The sequence below is a fragment of the Bombina bombina genome, chromosome 5 (genome assembly GCF_027579735.1).
Source record: "Bombina bombina isolate aBomBom1 chromosome 5, aBomBom1.pri, whole genome shotgun sequence".
Lineage (NCBI taxonomy): Eukaryota > Metazoa > Chordata > Amphibia > Anura > Bombinatoridae > Bombina > Bombina bombina.
Window position 1 is genome coordinate 575,440,441 of NC_069503.1, and position 20,156 is coordinate 575,460,596.

At 36.7% G+C, this 20,156-nt stretch overlaps 1 protein-coding gene across 1 annotated transcript in view; it reads right to left on the bottom strand.

The window, feature by feature from the left end:
* Window positions 1-11,661: 11,661 nt before the first annotated feature.
* RECK (reversion inducing cysteine rich protein with kazal motifs) overlaps window positions 11,662-20,156 on the bottom strand; it is a 445,421-nt gene continuing 436,926 nt past the window's right edge. Inside the window, exon 21 of the mRNA XM_053714521.1 lies at window positions 11,662-19,988. Coding sequence (XP_053570496.1) covers window positions 19,773-19,988 — 216 coding nt within the window. The 3' untranslated portion in view covers window positions 11,662-19,772. The remainder of the gene's footprint in view (window positions 19,989-20,156) is intronic.

Sequence of the window (20,156 nt, forward strand, 5' to 3'; positions counted from 1 at the left end):
TGGCAATTTCAGCGTAAAAGCAGTAACACCGCTATTGGGAGTTGTGATGGTATAGCTATACAGCAAGCATTTTAGCCTGTAACGCAAAGTCAATCCGGCACTCAAAAAAATGACGTTTTTGCGTGGGATTTCCTTAGCGCCAGTATTACAGCCCTATAAAAATAAAAAAGCCCACCAAAATGAAAACACCCCCTAGCCTACAATACACTACCATTAGCCCTTAAAAGGGCCTTTTGTAGGGCATTACCCTAAAGAAATCAGCTAAAAAGTCCCCCCAGCAGTAAAACCCACCACCCAACCAACCCCCCAAAATAAAAAAAACTAACTCTAAAAAAACCTAAGCTACACATTGCCCCTAAAAAGTTATTTGTATATGGGCATTGCCCTTAAAATGGCATTTAGCTCTTTTGCATTGCCCTTAAAAGGGCATTTAGCTCTTTTTCAAAGCCCAAAGCCCTAATCTAAAAATAAAAACCCACCCACAAAAAAAAAATAACACTAACCCCAGAAGATCTACTCACGGTTTCTGAAGTCCGGACATCCATCTTGATACAGGCGGCGAGGTCTTCATCCATGGCGGCGAGGTCTTCATCCATCCTGGGGGCGTCTTCTGTGTTCATCTTCTGTGTTCAAAACAGACAATAGGATGAGACCTACTGAAATCCTATTGGCTATTCAAATCGCTCTGCGCCGCCGGGATGAAGATAGAAGACGCTCCTGGGATGGATGAAGATCTTGCCGTTTGGATGAAGACCTCGCCGCCTGGATGGAGATGGATGTCCGGACTTCAGAAACCATGAGTCGATCTTCTGGGGTTAGTATTACGGGTTTTTTTTTTCATTTGTTTGGGATGTTTTTTTATTTTAGATTAGGGCTTTGAAAAAGAGCTAAATGCCCTTTTAAGGTCAATGCAAAAGAGCTAAATGCCCATACAAATGCCCCTTTAGGGGCAATGTGTAGCTTAAGTTTTTTTTAGAGTTAGATTTTTTTATTTTGGGGGGTTGGTTGGGTGGTGGGTTTTACTGTTGGGGGGACTTTGTATTTTTTTACAGGTAAAAGAGCTGATTTCTTTAGGGCAATGCCCTACAAAAGGCCCTTTTAAGGGCTATTGGTAGTGTATTGTAGGCTAGGGGGTGTTTTTATTTTGGGGGGTTTATTTTTATAGGGCTATTAGATTAGGTGTAATTTTATTTATTTTTGATAATTTCGTTTTTATTTGTAATCTTACGCCTAGATTTAGAGTTTTGCGGCCAAAGGGGTGCGTTAGCTACGCGTGCTTTTTTCTGGCCGCACCTTTTAAATACCGCTGGTATTTAGAGTTCACAGAATGGCTGCGTTAGGCTCCAAAAAGGGAGCGTAAAGCATAATTTAACGCCACTGCAACTCTCGATACCAGCTGTGCTTACGGACACGGCCAGCTTCAAAAACGTGCTTGTGCACCATTCCCCCATAGAAAACAATGGGGCTGTTTGAGCTGAAAAAAACCTAACACCTGCAAAAAAGCCGCGTTCAGCTCCTAACGCAGCCCCATTGTTTCTAACATGTACCCCGAGTCTAAACACCCCTAACCTTACACTTATTCACCCCTAATCTGCCGCCCCCGCTATCGCTGACACCTGCATATTATTTTTAACCCCTAATCTGCCGCTCCGTACACCCCCGCCACCTACATTATCCCTATGTACCCCTAATCTGCTGCCCTAACATCGCCGACCCCTATATTATATTTATTAACCCCTAATCTGCGGCCCCCAACGTCGCCTCCACCTAACTACACTTATTAACCCCTAATCTGCCGACCGGACCTGAGCGCTACTATAATAAATGTATTAACCCCTAATCCGCCTCACTCCCGCCTCAATAACCCTATAAGAAATAGTATTAACCCCTAATCTTCCCTCCCTAACATTGCCGACACCTAACTTCAAGTATTAACCCCTAATCTGCCGATCGGAGCTCACCGCTACTCTAATAAATTTTTTAACCCCTAAAGCTAATTCTAACCCTAACCCTAACACCCCCCTAAGTTAAATATAATTTTATTCTAACGAAATAAATTAACTCTTATTAAATAACTTATTCCTATTTAAAGCTAAATACTTACCTGTAAAATAAACCCTAATATAGCTACAATATAACGAATAATTATATTGTAGCTATTTTAGGATTTATATTTATTTTACAGGCAACTTTGTAATTATTTTAACCAGGTACAATAGCTATTAAATAGTTAATAACTATTTAATAGTTACCTAGTTAAAATAATAACAAAATTACCTGTAAAATAAATCCTAACCTAAGTTACAATTAAACCTAACACTACACTATCAATAAATTAAATAAATAAAATACCTACAATTATCTACAATTAAACCTAACACTACACTATCAAAAAATAAATTAAATACAATTCCTACAAATAAATACAATTAAATAAACTAACTAAAGTACAAAAAATAAAAAAGAACTAAGTTACAAAAAATAAAAAAATATTTACAAACATTAGAAAAAAATTACAACAATTTTAAACTAATTACACCTACTCTAAGCCCCCTAATAAAATAACAAAGACCCCCAAAATAAAAAAATGCCCTACCCTATTCTAAATTACAAAAGTTCAAAGCTCTTTTACCTTACCAGCCCTTAAAAGGGCCCTTTGCGGGGCATGCCCCAAAGAATTCAGCTCTTTTGCCTGTAAAAAAAAAAACATACAATACCCCCCCACATTACAACCCACCACCCACATACCCCTAATCTAACCCAAACCCCCCTTAAATAAACCTAACACTAAGCCCCTGAAGATCTCCCTACCTTGTCTTCACCATGCCAGGTTCACCGATCGGTCCAGAAGAGGGTCCGAAGTCTTGATCCAAGCCCAACCGGGGGGCTGAAGAGTGACGTCCATCCTCGGGCTGAAGTCTGGATCCAAGCGGCGGCTGAAGAAATTCATCATCGGGCTGAAGTCGGAAGTCCATCATCGGGATGAAGTCTTCTATCAAGCAGCATCTTCAATCTTCTTTCTTCCGGAGCGGAGCGGAGCCATCTTCTTCCCAGCCGACGCGCAACATCCTCTTCTACCGACGCCTACTCGCCGAATGACGGTTCCTTTAAATGACGTCATCCAAGATGGCGTCCGTCGAATTCCGATTGGCTGATAGGATTCTATCAGCCAATCGGAATTAAGGTAGGAAAAGTCAAGTTCAATCCGATTGGCTGATCCAATCAGCCAATCAGATTGAGCTTGCATTCTATTGGCTGTTCCGATCAGCCAATAGAATGCGAGCTCAATCTGATTGGCTGATCGGATCAGCCAATCGGATTGAACTTGATTCTGATTGGCTGATTCCATCAGCCAATCAGAATTTTCCTACCTTAATTCCGATTGGCTGATAGAATCCTATCAGCCAATCGGAATTCGACGGACGCCATCTTGGATGACGTCATTTAAAGGAACCGTCATTCGGCTAGTAGGCGTTAGAAGAGGATGGATCCGCGTCAGCTGGGAAGAAGATGGCTCCGCTCCGGAAGAAAGAAGATTGAAGATGCTGCTTGATTGAAGACTTCATCCCGATGATGGACTTCCGACTTCAGCCCGATGATGGATTTCTTCAGCCGCCGCTTGGATCCAGACTTCAGCCCGAGGATGGACGTCACTCTTCAGCCCCCCGCTTGGGCTTGGATCAACACTTCCGAGGCTTGGATCAAGACTTCCGAGGACGGATCGGTGAACCTGGCATGGTGAAGATAAGGTAGGAAGATCTTCAGGGGCTTAGTGTTAGGTTTATTTAAGGAGGGTTTGGGTTAGATTAGGGGTATGTGGGTGGTGGGTTGAAATGTTGGGAGGGGGTATTGTATGTGTTTTTTTTACAGGCAAAAGTGCTGAATTCTTTGGGGCATGCCCCGCAAAGGGCCCTGTTCAGGGCTGGTAAGGTAAAAGAGCTTTGAACTTTTTTAATTTAGAATAGGGTAGGGCATTTTTTTATTTTGGGGGGCTTTGTTATTTTATTAGGGGGCTTAGAGTAGGTGTAATTAGTTTAAAATTGTTGTAATATTTTTATAATGTTTTTAAATATTTTTTTATTTTTTGTAACTTAGTTCTTTTTTATTTTTTGTACTTTAGTTAGTTTATTTAATTGTATTTATTTGTAGGTATTGTATTTAATTAATTTATTGATAGTGTAGTGTTAGGTTTAATTGTAGATAATTGTAGGTATTTTATTTAATTAATTTATTGATAGTGTAGTGTTAGGTTTAATTGTAACTTAGGTTAGGATTTATTTTACAGGTAATTTTGTTATTATTTTAACTAGGTAACTATTAAATAGCTATTGTACCTGGTTAAAATAAATACAAAGTTGCCTGTAAAATAAATATTAATCCTAAAATAGCTACAATGTAACTATTATTTATATTGTAGCTATATTAGGGTTTATTTTACAGGTAAGTATTTAGCTTTAAATAGGAATAATTTATTTAATAAGAGTTAATTTATTTAGTTAGAATAAAATTATATTTAACTTAGGGGGGTGTTAGGGTTAGGGTTAGAATTAGCTTTAGGGGTTAAAAAATTTATTAGAGTAGCGGTGAGCTCCGATCGGCAGATTAGGGGTTAATACTTGAAGTTAGGTGTCGGCAATGTTAGGGAGGGCAGATTAGGGGTTAATACTATTTATTATAGGGTTATTGAGGCGGGAGTGAGGCGGATTAGGGGTTAATAACTTTATTATAGTAGCGGTGCGGTCCGCTCGGCAGATTAGGGGTTAATAAGTGTAGGCAGGTGGAGGCGACGTTGAGGGGGGCAGATTAGGGGTTAATAAATATAATATAGGGGTCGGCAGTGTTAGGTGCAGCAGATTAGGGGTACATAGCTATAATGTAGGTGGCAGCGGAGTACGGAGCGGCAGATTAGGGGTTAATAATAATATGCAGGGGTCAGCGATAGCGGGGGCGGCAGATTAGGGGGTAATAAATATAATATAGGGGTCGGCGGTGTTAGGGGCAGTAGATTAGGGGTTCATAGGGATAACGTAGATGGCGGTGGGGTACGGAGCGGCAGATTAGGGGTTAAAAAATGTAATCGAGTGGTGGCGATGTGGGGGGGCCTCGGTTTAGGGGTACATAGGTAGTTTATGGGTGTTAGTGTACTTTAGAGCACAGTAGTTAAGAGCTTTATAAACCGGCGTTAGCCCAGAAAGCTCTTAACTACTGACTTTTTTCTGCGGCTGGAGTTTTGTCGTTAGATTTCTAACGCTCACTCCAGCCACGACTCTAAATACCGGCGTTAGAAAGATCCCATTGAAAAGATAGGATACGCAATTGACGTAAGGGGATCTGCGGTATGGAAAAGTCGCGGCTGGAAAGTGAGCGTTAGACCCTTTAATGACTGACTCTAAATACTGGCGGTAGCCCAAAATCAGCGTTAGGAGCCTCTAACACTGGTTTTGACGGCTACCGCCCAACTCTAAATCTAGCCGTTAGTGTTTTTTATTTTTCGTGATTTTAGTGTTAATTATTTTTGGTAAACAGATTTTTTAAATTTTTTGTAGGATTTGTTTTTTTTAGTTGTAATTTAGATTTTTAAATTTTTTTCTTAGTGTTAGTTTTTTTTTAATTTGTAATTTAGATATTTTAATTGGTAGTATGTTTTATTTTATTAGATTAGTTATGTTAGGTTAATTTATAGTTTAATGTTAGGTTTATATTTAATTAACAGGTAAGTTTTTATGTATTTTAAGATAGTTATATTGTTATTTTAATTTAAAGTTAGGGGGGTGTTAGGTTAGGGGTTTATAGTTTAATTTAGTGTTTTGCGATGTGGGGGGCAGACGGTTTAGGGGTTAATAGGTTTATTTAGTGGCGGAGATGTGGGAGGCCGGAGGTTTAGGGGTAAATAACTTTATCATAGTGGCGGCGATGTCGGGGAGCGGTGGATTAGGGGTAAATAACTTTTATTAGTGGCGGTGATGTCGGGAGCGGCAGAATAGGGGTTAATAACTTTATAACTTTATTTAGGTGGCGGCGATGTCGGGGCGGCAGATTAGGGGTGTTTAGACTTGGGGTGTATGTTAGGGTGTTAGGTTTAAACGTAAACCTTTTTTTCTCATAGACATAAATGGGATTGCGTTATGGAAATTTTTCATTCCGCGATCGCAGGTGTTAGGTTTTTTTCTAGGACTCTCTCCCCATTGATGTCTATGGGGGAAAGCGTGCACTAGCACGTCAAAGCAGCCCTTGAATTTTGTGCGGTATGGAGCTTAACCCCACAATATCGCATACACAAGGAGGCTTTTCAGTAACTCGTAATGACAGTGCTATGGAGGGTGAAATAACGCAACTTTTGTTGCGTTCGTTTCGCACCCTGGTTAATGCAAAACTCGTAATCTAGGTGAAAGTTATTTATATTATTATTTTAGAAATTAATCATTTTACAACCAACCACCCATTCAAAATCAATTTTTACATCTTCCTTTATTGTTTTAATCTTACAATAATTACTAGAATTCCAGTGAAACCATTTAATCACCCTCAAAGCATTGTTTACAAAACCAGAGTCCTCTCGTTTAGACCTATAGGAGTCCACATACCACACATTCAAGTTAACCAAGAATTATTACCTGTATTATTATTTAGGGCTGATCATATACATCACACCCTCCTTTCATGTATCATACAGCATCTGCCAAGGCTTGCTCATTAGGGTTTCCAGCTGTCCTCCACAAAATTACTGGACGACATGCAGATGACTGGGCAGGGTAGGTGGGGACACACAGTGTCCACACTCAAAGCTCTACATTAGGTTTCACCTCAACTTATATATATTTTTCACAACTGAGCAGTCGTATTCTCTTTGAGGCAATTAACACATTATTTTATCTCTGGCTGACAGTAACACAAGAATAAAGTGCTTTGACACCCTCATTGACTGCCAGCACCACACGCAGAACAATTATTTTGCCCCTCCATGGTTTGGGTAGGACAAGAATTTTCAATGGTGGACATTAAAATAATCTCTCAACTTCTTTCAATTTTGGGGGAACAAAGGCTTAAAAGCTGGAGGGCTTTTGAGGTAATTGCTCGCTCTATACGACTTTGTGATATATTAACAGCCAGATATACCCTGTTAGGTAGGGGCTCCCCTATTCACTCTTGCCTCCTCATACATCCAAAGGTACATCTTTACACACATTGGATCAGTATTGTTCTTTAACCCCATCTACCCCAAACTGTTGATTTAATTACCTCCAGCATTATCTAGAACAAATGAGATTAGGAAATTGTATAGATAATTTGCTAACTTATATAACAATACAATGCATTAGCTTTTACAAAAACAAACCATGTATAGGCCACGTGATATATGTTAAAAATTGGCTAACCTTTCTTGTCAAAATTATTTGGTTTAACTTTTTATAGCGATTTTACAATTTCATTATGATGAAAAAAAAAATAGGCTGGAAAAACAATAATTGTATTGTAGAGAAATTGGTGTTACAGTGCTGTTTATTTATTATTTTTTCAATTGTTTTTCTAGTAGTTGTCTTTCTTTTGTTTTAAAAACTTAAATTCCTCCCAAATCGGGGGAACTTCCGGGCAGCGGCCATGACTGGTCGCACTTCTGCAAGCTGCTCCAGCTTTCCTGTGTCATCTATAAGATATCATCCTTTGTAAGAAGCATCTAGTACGGAGATTGGCATATTTAAAATATACTAAAGAAAACCTATCCATCGAGATCACTTTTGCCGGGATCGCTGCTAGCTTCAGAGCCTGGAGCTAATTTGAAGCTGTGGCCTCCAACATCAGCCACGTGAGATAACCCAATGGCAGGATGCTCTCCAGCTCCTGTCGTTAGTTAGCAATGTGAGTGCATCCATAATATCCTATCCAATGTGCTGACTTAACAATTATTATAGAATACCAACATGGACATGAAGAGTGCCACTACCATTTTAAAAACGCTGAGCAATCTTCTCTCGGATCACCATGCTGGCCTAGAAGAAACGCTGACCGTAGCATTTAAGCTTGGAGTTTTAAAAGTACCCCAACAAACTACTCCAACCAGGCCTGTTTTGGCGATGCACCTAAGTAGTAGCGCTCTAGGGCCCCAGTGCTATATACCTACCCTGGTCGAAAAGGATAAGGCATTCGCTATCACGGGTCCTGTAACAGGTGATGGGGCGATCGCGGCTGTGAAAACCGGACGGACTACCGTCAGAAGCGCAGCCTGTGCAGGGATTAGTAAAAACGGCACAGCAGTGACCCAATCAGCCTTTCTACTTACTGGGGAAAACATATACAAGAGAGCCCCTGCTGAGCATTCATCCCAAGACCAGGAAGACATATGGCCACAAACACAATGCTCCTTAGTGACTTTGCAGCTTTCAAAGATCCCTTCTTGTACAGATCTGCTGCTGTTCAATTTGGACACTATCCGGGAGCAGGGATGCTGCCCTTCAGCCATCACATATTTACGGCTCAGACTTTTGGCGATCCGCAACTGGCTGGTAAAATTGACTCTTTCAGGGGGATTCGCACTGGAGTTGGTTAAATTTATAGAAAACTGCCGCTCCAGTCCGTCGCTGGCTGTAGACGCCACCGGAAGTCACAGGGGAAAGGCAATAGGTGTAAAGCCACAGGGGGTGCAAGCCGAAAATGCGGCCGGTTCCGCCGCAAAAATAGCAAAGGAAAAAAGGTAATCAGCTGCACTGGCGGTTATAATATAAAAATCCAAAATTTATTAATTCAGTTTAAAAACAAGGTACAAGCAGGCTAGGCAGACAGAAGCCTGCTTGTACCCTGTTTTTAAACTGAATTAATAAATTTTGGATTTTTATATTATAACCGCCAGTGCAGCTGATTACCTTTTTTCCTTGGTTAAATTTATGCCTTGCCACGAGTAAACAGATTCACGCTAAATACTTTATTTTTATTCACAGTTCCGTTTGAGAATTCCTTTCTTACAAGAGCTGCTGGTGCAACGCCGCCCCCTGCAGACTCGCGGCCAATGGGCCACCAGCAGGGAGGTGTCAATAAACCCGATCATACTCGATCGGGTTGAATTGTGGCGATTCCTGTCCGCCTGCTCAGAGCAGGTGGACAGAGTTATGGAGCAGCGGTCTTGATGCCCCGCCAGAAACACGGGGCATCAAGCTCCAATCGGAGCTTGATAGATAGGCCCCATATACTTTAACTATGTTTCACAAAATGTACTGAGATTATTTATTTTTCCAGGTTGGTCAGCACAGAAAATTTCTATTATGGTGTATACTACCAACATTATTGTACCTAGCTTGTTCCAGTATTCTAAATTTACCTTAGTTGTTAAAATATTCTACTTTATGCCATTCTTTGAAACTACTCCCTTGATGCTATCCAATAGGCTACCCAGATATGGTATTCTACAATAAAACTGAGGTTTATCAGGTGAGATCCATGAGTGGTCTCCTGTATCCAAAGGAACCTTCTACATTTTCTATGTTTTATATGAGGTCCAAAAGTGGCCTCTTGCGTTCACTGTAAGGGTCAAAGATTGTATGGCATGTCATATATATTATATTTTATATTTTGACACTGTATTGTATCTATCGCTTATGATGGTCTCAAGAAGTTTGTATGCCTTTTTCTAAACCTCAATAAAAAAAAAAAATTCCTCCCAAATCCCTGGATGACTTTGTGACATAATGAATAACAATACCTATGTCATCATACACTGTATCACAATATATTATCAGTAGCATTGTATACCACATGTATGACATTATTAGTGAAATTAGACAACAAATGTTTGTGCACCATACAAACTATTTCCTGTTCCAGGATGGCCAAGAGCTAAAATGATAGCCAAAACTATTGACTACATTAAAACTTCTAATTTCAAAAATGTATAATTATCGTAATTTAGCATATAAAGACTTGGCAAATCACATTCCTTATTTAAGGCAAATGGATGTGTTTAATTGCACCATCAAATACACCTCCGTTTATCAAGTATCGACTCTATTGCCCTCCCTGACTGGTAGATGAACTAGTTTAATACTGTGTAAATATAATTAATACATTTTTGAAGCATGATGTTTACAAAAATACACTACTACTGTAGTGTTTGACAGCAGGTTATTAATATTATGTAAATGGTCCAATATATACATTTTAAGCTTCATGGTATTCTTGCTATGTACTGAACATTTCATAATGTACATTATTGTATAAATAACATATTTAGAATTGTAAGCAATTTTATTTCATGATCTAGTTAGAGAATACAATTTTAAATAACATTCCAATTTACATCTATTATCTAATTTGCTTTATTCTTTAGATATCCCTTGTTAAAGAAATAGCAATGCACATGGGTGAGCCAATCACACAAGGCATCTATGTGCAGCCACCAATCAGCAGCTACTGAGCCTATCTAGATATGCTTTTCAACCAAGGATATCAAGGGAAATGAGCAACTTAGATAACATAAGTACATTGTAAAGTTGTTTACAATTGCATGCTCTTTCTAAATCATGAAATAAAAATGTTGGCTTTCATGTCCCTTTAAAGTAACATTTTCTTTTAATAAGGCATATTTTTATTTTATTTATAAGAGAGACAATATATTGCACAATGTCTTTGCATTGCATGCAACAAAACTATACCCCTTAGACAATGTTTTAGCAAATTTGTCATTTGTATATAAATAAGACAATAACCTTCAAATAATGTTACATATAACATATACAGGTGGCCCTCGTTTTACAACGGTTCAATTTACACCGTTTCAGAATAACAACCTTTTTATCCAGTCATGTGACTGCTATTAAAAAGCATTAAGAAGCAGTGCATTTATTAAAATAGCCAGTAGGTGGAGCTGTCCGCTTGTGTTGCTGCAAAGCCAAGCAAGCTTAAATTAATCAGTTTAACCAGACCTGAGCTATTGAGCAGATTTCATGGGAACAAGATCTTCCTGTCTATAACTCAGTCCAGATTGGAATGCATAGAAAGAACTGTTTGCAAAAAAATGTAAGTGAAGTCTGTGTTGTGTGATTATTTTATTAGGTTTATAATGCTGTTTAGCAAATGCTTTTATTTATTTAACTTAGTTTAATTATATATTCTGTGTTGTGTGATTATTTTATTAGGTTTATAATGCTGTCTAGCATTTAAAGTCTTCATTTCAAAGCTTTTAAAATAATGTATTAGGTGTTACTTATGACAATTTTGAGAGGTGCCTGGAACCTATCTCCCTCACTTCCTATTGACTTACATTATAAACTGGGTTTCAATTTACAACGGTTTTAATTTACAACTATTCCTTCTGGAACCTAACCCCGGCGTAAACTGAGGGCTACCTGTATATAATAAGGTATGTAATATTATTAGAAGTTCATTGACTGTTTTATATACAGATGACAAGTGAGCTTAAACAGTGTCTGAGTGGTGTAGGTTTGTTGCACAAAACGCGTAGACATTGGGCAATCTATTGTCTCACTCTTTGCACAATACTTCAAAATGTACATTTCTTTTTGTTACATGTGTATATTGATCAAATGTATAAAATGTTAGATTACTTTTACATAATGTGCGTCACCCCAATATTAACATACTGTTCGACATTTGAATCACATTTCTAAAATCAAACTTTATTGGCTGTACCAGCAAAAAATATTCAGACATATAGGACTGAGAGAAAAAACAATTTTATTAAAATACAAAAAAAAATTACTTCATGCAAGTTCATTAAAATAACATTTTCCAGAACTTATTTTTGGAACTATTATGAATATAAACAGAGACAATATTCTAATACTGAAATAAAATACTGCATGTAGGCTTAAATCCATGTGCAAAGCCAATAATATACATACTTTATAATAAAAAAGACCACTAATCACTAGAACAACACATAAAATGCATATAAAGCTGTTTAATATGTTCAAAAACAGAATACATTAATGGTACAAAAAAGCAAAACCATATATTTCATACATTAAATATATATATAACAATCATATTGTACAAAACTGTAAAAAAATACAGTGTATATACACATTTATAAACAATTTACATAGCAAATGATTGTCACTTGATTACATTATTGCATATTCTAATAATATAATGTTCTATTTACAAAGCAAACAAAATAATGTTCAGTTTTTGGTATATGTGTAAGGCCCCATATTGAAAAGTTGAAAAAAAATGTAGACTATTTATGATTGAATATTGAAATTTGTAGCAGCAATTTTGGTGGCAAAATCTTAAAAAAAAAAAAAAAAAAAAAAAAAGACCCAAGGTATGCAAAGCTATAGCTCTCAAGGACCAGCAGCACCAAGGTTCTAAGAAATTCACCATTTAAAGCAGACATCCTTAAAGGGACACTGAACCCAATTTTTCCTTTCGTGATTCAGATAGAGCATGCAATTTTAAGCTTTCTAATTTACTCCTATTATCAATTTTCTTCGCTCACTTGCTATCTTTATTTGAAAAAGACGGCATCTAAGCTTCTTTTTTGTTTCAGAACTCTGGACAGCACTTTTTTATTGGTGGATGAATTTATCCACCAATCAGCAAGAATAACTCAGGTTATTGACCAAAAATGGGCCGGCATCTAAACTTACATTCTTGCATTTCAAATAAAGATACTAAGAGAAGGAAGAAAATTTGATAATAGGAGTAAATTACAAAGTTGCTTAAAATTGCATGCTCTATCTGATTTACGAAAGAAAAAAATTTGGGTTCAGTGTCCCTTTAAACTTGGCCCTCCAGAGGTTTTGGAACTACAGATATGCTGGCTGAGCATCATGGGAAATGTAGTTCCAAAAACCTCTGGAGGGCCAAGTTTGAGGATGTCTAATTTAAAGGGACACTGTACTGTAAATTGTCCTACCCTTTAATGTGTTCCCAATTTTATTAAATTGTTTAAAATATGTTCGTGACCTTTATTTAAATTTTGAAATAGCTATTTATTTCTTGTTGGAACTACCACCTATACTGAAAACATAAATAATAGTACACATATTAGTACCTAAGTATTGGCCATTGTCTATACAGAGGGGCATAACATAAGGAGACTATTGTATTTAAAGACAGAGATAAAATAATAGGTCTGCTCTTCCTGCAGACTCAATCCCTTTTAACTGACATGTTTTTAAGATGTCATATACAGAAATAAACCCATATATTTAACCTTTTCACCCAATCCAACGTATATATAGGTCGTGCAGTACTTTGCTTATCCGCGCTCCAGTTCCATATGTAGGCAGATACCAGATTGTTACAGAAGGTGACACTGTGTGTATAACCGACTGTAACGATCATCTGCTGGTGCCGGCGGGAGGTGTGGGATGGAATTCGGGAGGTGGGTGGGCGGTCCAGCAGTGGAGGGGGAGGTAGAGGGAGGGCCCTACAATAAAAATAATTAATTAATAAATGGAAAGGGAGGGATGGTAGCTGCGCGACAACAAAAAGGTGGGGTGGGACAACCCTTGCTGGAGGGGTGAGGTGGGGGGACCACTAAACTACAGAAAAAAGTTTTTAAAAATTAATAAAAAATAAATAAATATATATATATAAAAAACTGGTTTATAGGTACTGGCAGACAGCAAGTTAGAGGAGGGAGGGTTAGAGAGCTGTTTTAGAAGGATCAGGGAGATTGAAGGGTAAGGGGAGATCCTACACTACAGAAAATATATTAAAAAAAAAAAATTGCTTTAACTCCCAGACAGTCTGCCAGTACCTAAGATGGTGGTGCCCAGTGGAGGGTGAGGGAAGAGAGCTGTTTGGGAGGGGTCAGGGGGTGGGAGCGTAATCTCTACACTAAAGCTAAATTTAACCTTACAAGGTACCTGATTAACACCTTCACTGCTGGGAATAATAGAAGTGTGGAGCGCAGCTGCAATTTGCGGCCTTTTAATTACCAAAGCCATAACTGCCTGTTATCTCTGAACAAAGGGGATTTCAGAGAAGCTTTTACAATCATTAGTGCCATGATTGCAAATGATGTAAATAATTTCAGTGAGAAACCGAAAGTTTGAGAAAAATGTAACAAGTTTTTTCATATGATCGCATTTGGCGGTGAAATGGTGGCATGAAATATACCAAAATAGGCCTAGGTCACTACCTTGGGTTGTCTATTTAAAAAAAATTATAAAGTGTTGATAGGTAAATAAAAAAACAAGGCTCTCTGTTTAAATGGAGTGATAGCAAAAATGCGAAAAATTCTCTGGTACTTTGGGCAAGTTCTTCTCCCGGTAGTGAAGAGGTTAATACTGTGCAACTAGTGTAGCTGCAAATACATTGAGGAACCGATTTTATAGTACAGTGTCCCCTTAAGGGCCAGATTTATCAAAAGTTACGTCGTCAGGCTTACATTAGTGAACTTGCAGCCGAGAGAAATGAAGCAGTGCTACTCCTCCTGGTATGTGGCGTATCTCAATGCCCCCAGACTTTTCCAACCAGGGATATTGACAGCCCAAGCTTGCGCAAGAGCAGGGGGCAGCATTGCACACTAGCCTATTAGATAGCGACATAAAATCTGGCTACCTACTGGTCTTATACAGTGGAGCTGTACACTCCTGAAGCAAAGGTAAATATATAAATATTTGCTATACACGTTAAATGTGCCACACTCACAATTAAATGAATTATGCATATTGCACACTGAAGGAATGTCCGATAATGTATTTTAAGCTTTAATGTTTTTTTGTGCAGATGTAGGGAAGATCCTATATGCAGGATACTAATACCATGTTATTTATAACTGAATGTGTAAAAGTTTTGTGATCAAATGTGGGTATTTTTTTTTATATTTAATGACTAAGCTTCAAGTAAGTGGAGCTCTATGATTGTCACATGCTTTATAAAATTTACTAGGGTGTGACTTATAATTCACCAAGATGCAAGGGTGGAGTAATAAGCTAAAGACATTTTATTTAAGAGTTAATTGGCCTTTCTTTTAATTAAATTTGAAAAGCTAAATATCAAATTAATTTAAAATGTAAGATGTGATTGGAAAAAAAAAGTTGGTTAAGTGCTGATACTTTAATCTAGTAGATAATAAATTTATAGTGTACATACACTGCAATAAAACAGATAAAAAAGCGTCGGACATTCTACTTTGGATTAAATACGCAGTTATTAATTTCCTGTATGATTGCATAAAACAAATTACACCCATTATTTGTGTTGACTCTTTAATCAATACATTCTAAGCTATTTATACCTCCATAACAACAAAACTATTTGGTGTTACCATAAACACACTCAAGTGATTAAAGCAGACTTTCTATTGTATAGTTTCACTTGATTAATTCAACAAAACAATAGTACAAACAAAAACTTCTAAGTAAAAGATTACTATAAAACCAAAATTAAATTAAAAATAATAATAATATATATATATATATATATATATATATATATATCTCGGAGGGGAATTGCCTGGTATTTCGGCGCTGGACTGACCGTAATAGGCAGGATCAGACTGATATACTACAGGAAAGTTCTACTGCGTGAAAAGCATTGCTGGGCTAAAAAACTACATATTAAACATAACATATATATATACATATACACATACACACACAGTAATATGTATATAGATATGTTTAAGGGACATTAAACACTTAATACATTTCATGCACTGCCCTCGAATTATGGGAGCCGCCATTTTGGAACCTAGGTTACACTGCAGATATCTGAAGAAGGGTTGCTGCACATGTGCAAACACTTCAGAATTGGAATGTAGTGAAAGATAAATTTAAACATGGCGGCACCCATGATTAGAGGGAGGCGGAGATAACCTCAATACTAAAGTCATGAAATTTATGTAGTGTGCAATGCGCATTTTTAAAGAGATTGATACAGATGTAACTCATTAACAAAAAAACTAAAAATTTTTTTCAATTTTAACAAATTTAAGGTCAGTTTCTTATAAATAGTTTTGTTTAAATATTTGTTAACTGCAACAGTCAGTTTTATAGGGTATAACATATATTAATTAATTATATTTCACATTTGATGTAGACTTTGCCTGTGTTAAATATATGACACTTATATACATGACCATTTAACTTAAAGGAAAGTCAAAATTAACCTTGCATGATTCAGATAGAACAAATTATTTTAATACAATTTTAAATTCTCGTCTATTTTCCAAATGTGCCTTGTTCTATTGGTATCTATTGTTGGAAAAAAATATGCCCATTTCCTACACTACTGGGAGCTGCTGCTGATTGGTTCCTGCACACATTTGTCTCTTGTGGCTGACTTACTAGATGTGTTTAGCAAGCTGCCAGTAATGTAAATGCTGTTCCTTCAGCAAAGGATAACAAGAGCATGAAGAAAATTTGATAATAGAAGTAATTTGAAAAGTTGTTTAAAAATGTATGTTCTATCCGAATCATGAAAGAACATTTCAGATTTTCTTCTCCCTTTAAGTTCTGAAATGTTAACAAAAATAACACATTTTACTTGTAAATGGATAGTAATTTTAAGAGCTATTTATATAAAAATAAATAAAGTATAAGATATTTTTTTCCATTGCAATAAAAACATTGAATCAGTGCATGCAATACACCAACAAAATTGTTGGTAATTTTGAAGGATACTGAAAAAAATAATGATTTCACACTCTGAATAATATTTGAAATTATAAAACTCCTTTCCTTTCCTAACTCTGTGAAACACTTTCAGAGTGCCTTTCAAATCAATCTGGCATCCTTATAATGTTTTTAAAAGAACATTGGTATTTGTACATGCTGGGGTGGTACAACTTTACTGTGGATATGTAAATTTGTATTTAAAGGGACATGAAACACACATTTTTCTTTCATGATTCAGATAGAGCAGACATCCTCAAACCTGGCCCTCCAGAGGTTTTGGAACTACATTTCCCATGATGCTCAGCCAGCATATCATATCATGAGTATCATAGGAAATGTAGTTCCAAAACCTACAGAGGTTTTGGAACTACATTTCCCATGATGCTCAGCCAGCATATCATATCATGAGCATCATAGGAAATGTAGTTCCAAAACCTCTTGAGGGCCAAGTTTGAGGATATCTGAGATAGAGCATTCATGATTAATCAACCTTCCAATTTACTTCTATTATCCCATTTGCTTAGTTCTTTTGGTATTCTTTTTTGAAAAGCATTAGTGATACATTGCTCCTCCTTTAATAAGAGAATAAAGCAAACTTGATAATGGAAGTAAATTGTAAAGTTGTATAAAAATGTATGTTCTATCTAATAAAAAGTTTGGTTTCATGTCCCTTTAACCATACACACAACCAATGTATTAGAAAAGCTCTTATTGAAAATGTATTTTGCTACTGCTCCAAGCAATAAGCAAGAAACCCCTCTTTGTATTATTTATTTTCAGGCAGTTGGTTTAACCTCCCCCCTAAATTTATAACTGGAAAAGGTATGATGGCGTATTAACTTCAAATATCATTCAGAATGAAGAATGCATACTTTCCGTGTCAGTATTAATTGAAAGGTTAAAGGGACATTGTCATGCATATTGTCACCTGTACATATGAGGAAAAAAACAATGTCTACAAATAATTTTACATAACTAGTAAACTCACCAAAGACCACACTATGCATACTGTGCAACAAAATGTACTTTTCCATACCAGAGATGGTGTTAAAGGGACATATTAGGTGTTAGATGTTAGAGACTATTTTATTAATACGTTAATGGTTGCCTGTAACTATGGGCTTCATTTATAAACAGGCGGGCAAACGAGGTTCACTGTCATGAACCTTGTCTGCCCAGCCTTGCGCACATGTGCAATGCCACCCCCCTGCTTGTGCACGGCCAATCAAGCATCCCAATCGGATCTGATCAGGATGATTGAAATCCGACACACTTTAGGTGACAAAGAAATTAAGTAGCAGCGGACCAATGCTACTTAACTAGCGTTTCAGGCTCATGTGAGCTAGCCTGAAACGCTTGGGCTTAGAAGCTGCGAGATGAAGCCCTATGTGTTTAGTAAAATTACACTTTGAAACTGCAAAGCATTGTGGCTCCTGAGCAGCACATGGCAAGTGAACCAATCAGGATTAGTAAATATGAGTTGCATTCGCTAAGGAGCAGCGCAGCTCCTGAGCAGACCTGGATTATCAATTTAATGTCTTTGTAGGGTTAAACACATAGTTACAGGCAAACATTATTGCAATAAAAAATGCTCAAACATTACTTCATTTTATTATTGCACTAGTACAATGGTTTTCAAACCTGTCATCAGGCCTGCCCAACAGGTCAGATTTTCAGGATTACCTTGGGTGAGAGCAGTTAAAATAACAATGTTTACTAATCAGCTGATTATTTTGCCTGTACTCTAGCTCAGATATCCTCAAAATCTGGCCTGTTAGGGAGGTCTGAGGACAGTTTTGAAAACCAGTGCACTAGTATATACAACTTAGTCTTTGAAATAATAGGACATATTAACATTTATCTAATATACTATTTTATAAGATATTACATTCAGTTATTTTTCTTTTTATAATATAATATAATATGTGATAATTATGAAAACTTTCAAAATGTAGAAATACTTAATACATGGAATGATCTGTAATAAACCACTTTAGCCTGATCTCAATAGCCTTTCACCGATGCTCATCTGATTATACTTGCTGAATATAGTTTGGTTACTTTACAACTGAAGAGGACAAAATGTAAACTGCCATCAGCTATGGCTTTTCCCATTTTTTAGTGATGAACATTTACAGATCAATGATGTTGATGGATTTTTCACAACTTTAGGTTAGTACACACAATACAGAGAAACAGATTTACATTTTTGCAGCATTTACACAGTTAAAAAGTTGCATGACAAATAAAAAAAGGCCACTTGAATAATATGGAGAAATGCATCCACTGCAACATTAAAAAGGTTCAACTCTGTTTCAAGCTCTCTAACTCAAAGTGCACAATAGAGCTGATAAAAAAGCATAGCAACATCACTGATTTGTGAATGTGCACTGTTTCTGTCAGATGGTTTTTGAATACTTAAGTTCCAATATGGTAGCACTCAAGGTATAGATCAGACATCCTCAAACTTGGCCTTTGAGAGGTTTTGGAACTACATTTCCCATGATGCTCAGCCAGCATATGAGCTAAGCCCAATTTTTTTCTTTAAAGATTCAGATAGTGCATGCAATTTTAAGAAACTTTCTAATGTACTCTTATTATCATTTTTTTTTTCGTTCTCTTGCTATCTTTATTTGAAAAAGAAGGCATATAAGCTTTTTTTTGGTTCAGCCTCTGGACAGCACTTTTTTATTGGTGGATGAATTTATTCACCAATCAGCAAGAACAACCCAGGTTGTTCACCAAAAATAGGCCGGCATCTAAATTTACATTCTTGTATTTCAAATAAAGATACCAAGAGAATGAAGAACATTTAATAGTAGGAGTAAATTAGAAAGTTGCTTAAAATTGGGTTCAGTGTCCCTTTAAGGATGTCTAGTATAGATGCAGCGTGTAGTAGTTACTATTCTATTGTTGTACCCAGCATTTTAATGTCCCTATAAATAGAAGCCTTGCTTGGAGTTCTGAGACCAGAAGTCATTTATTTTCAGACTTCACTACGGTAAAACCAGTCATAGATTACAAAAAAAACAAACAAACAGAAAATGCACTGTGTGCTCCTTCCAAAACCATTTGAGTTAAAATGCATCTGTATGACAATGTCCCTTTAAGAAAATAAAAAGCATTGTAAGCTTGGAAAATTATTGATTTTTTCCTCTACTGATTTAGGCATAGCAGCATATCTTTGTACTATACACAGCAGATTGCATGTAATATGGAAATGATGACACATAAACATAAATAACAAAATGTCACATCTATTCTATTACAGTCTGAATGTAAGGTTGATGACACATAGACTTCTGATGTTATAAGTGCTGAGAGTGGCACTTGCGATGACAGCGTTGGGCTGTCAGAATTTATAAGTGAATTTAACTTCTCTGCCTCTTTATTGCACGCATCAATCTGTAAAAATGAAATAACAATCAGCAAATACCTATACACATTATATATGCATAATATTTAAAGGGTTTGTAAACATGTATAAAGTGAACATGGAATTAAATAACAATCAGGAAATACTTATACACATAATATATGCACAATATTTAAAGGGTTTGCAAACATGTATAA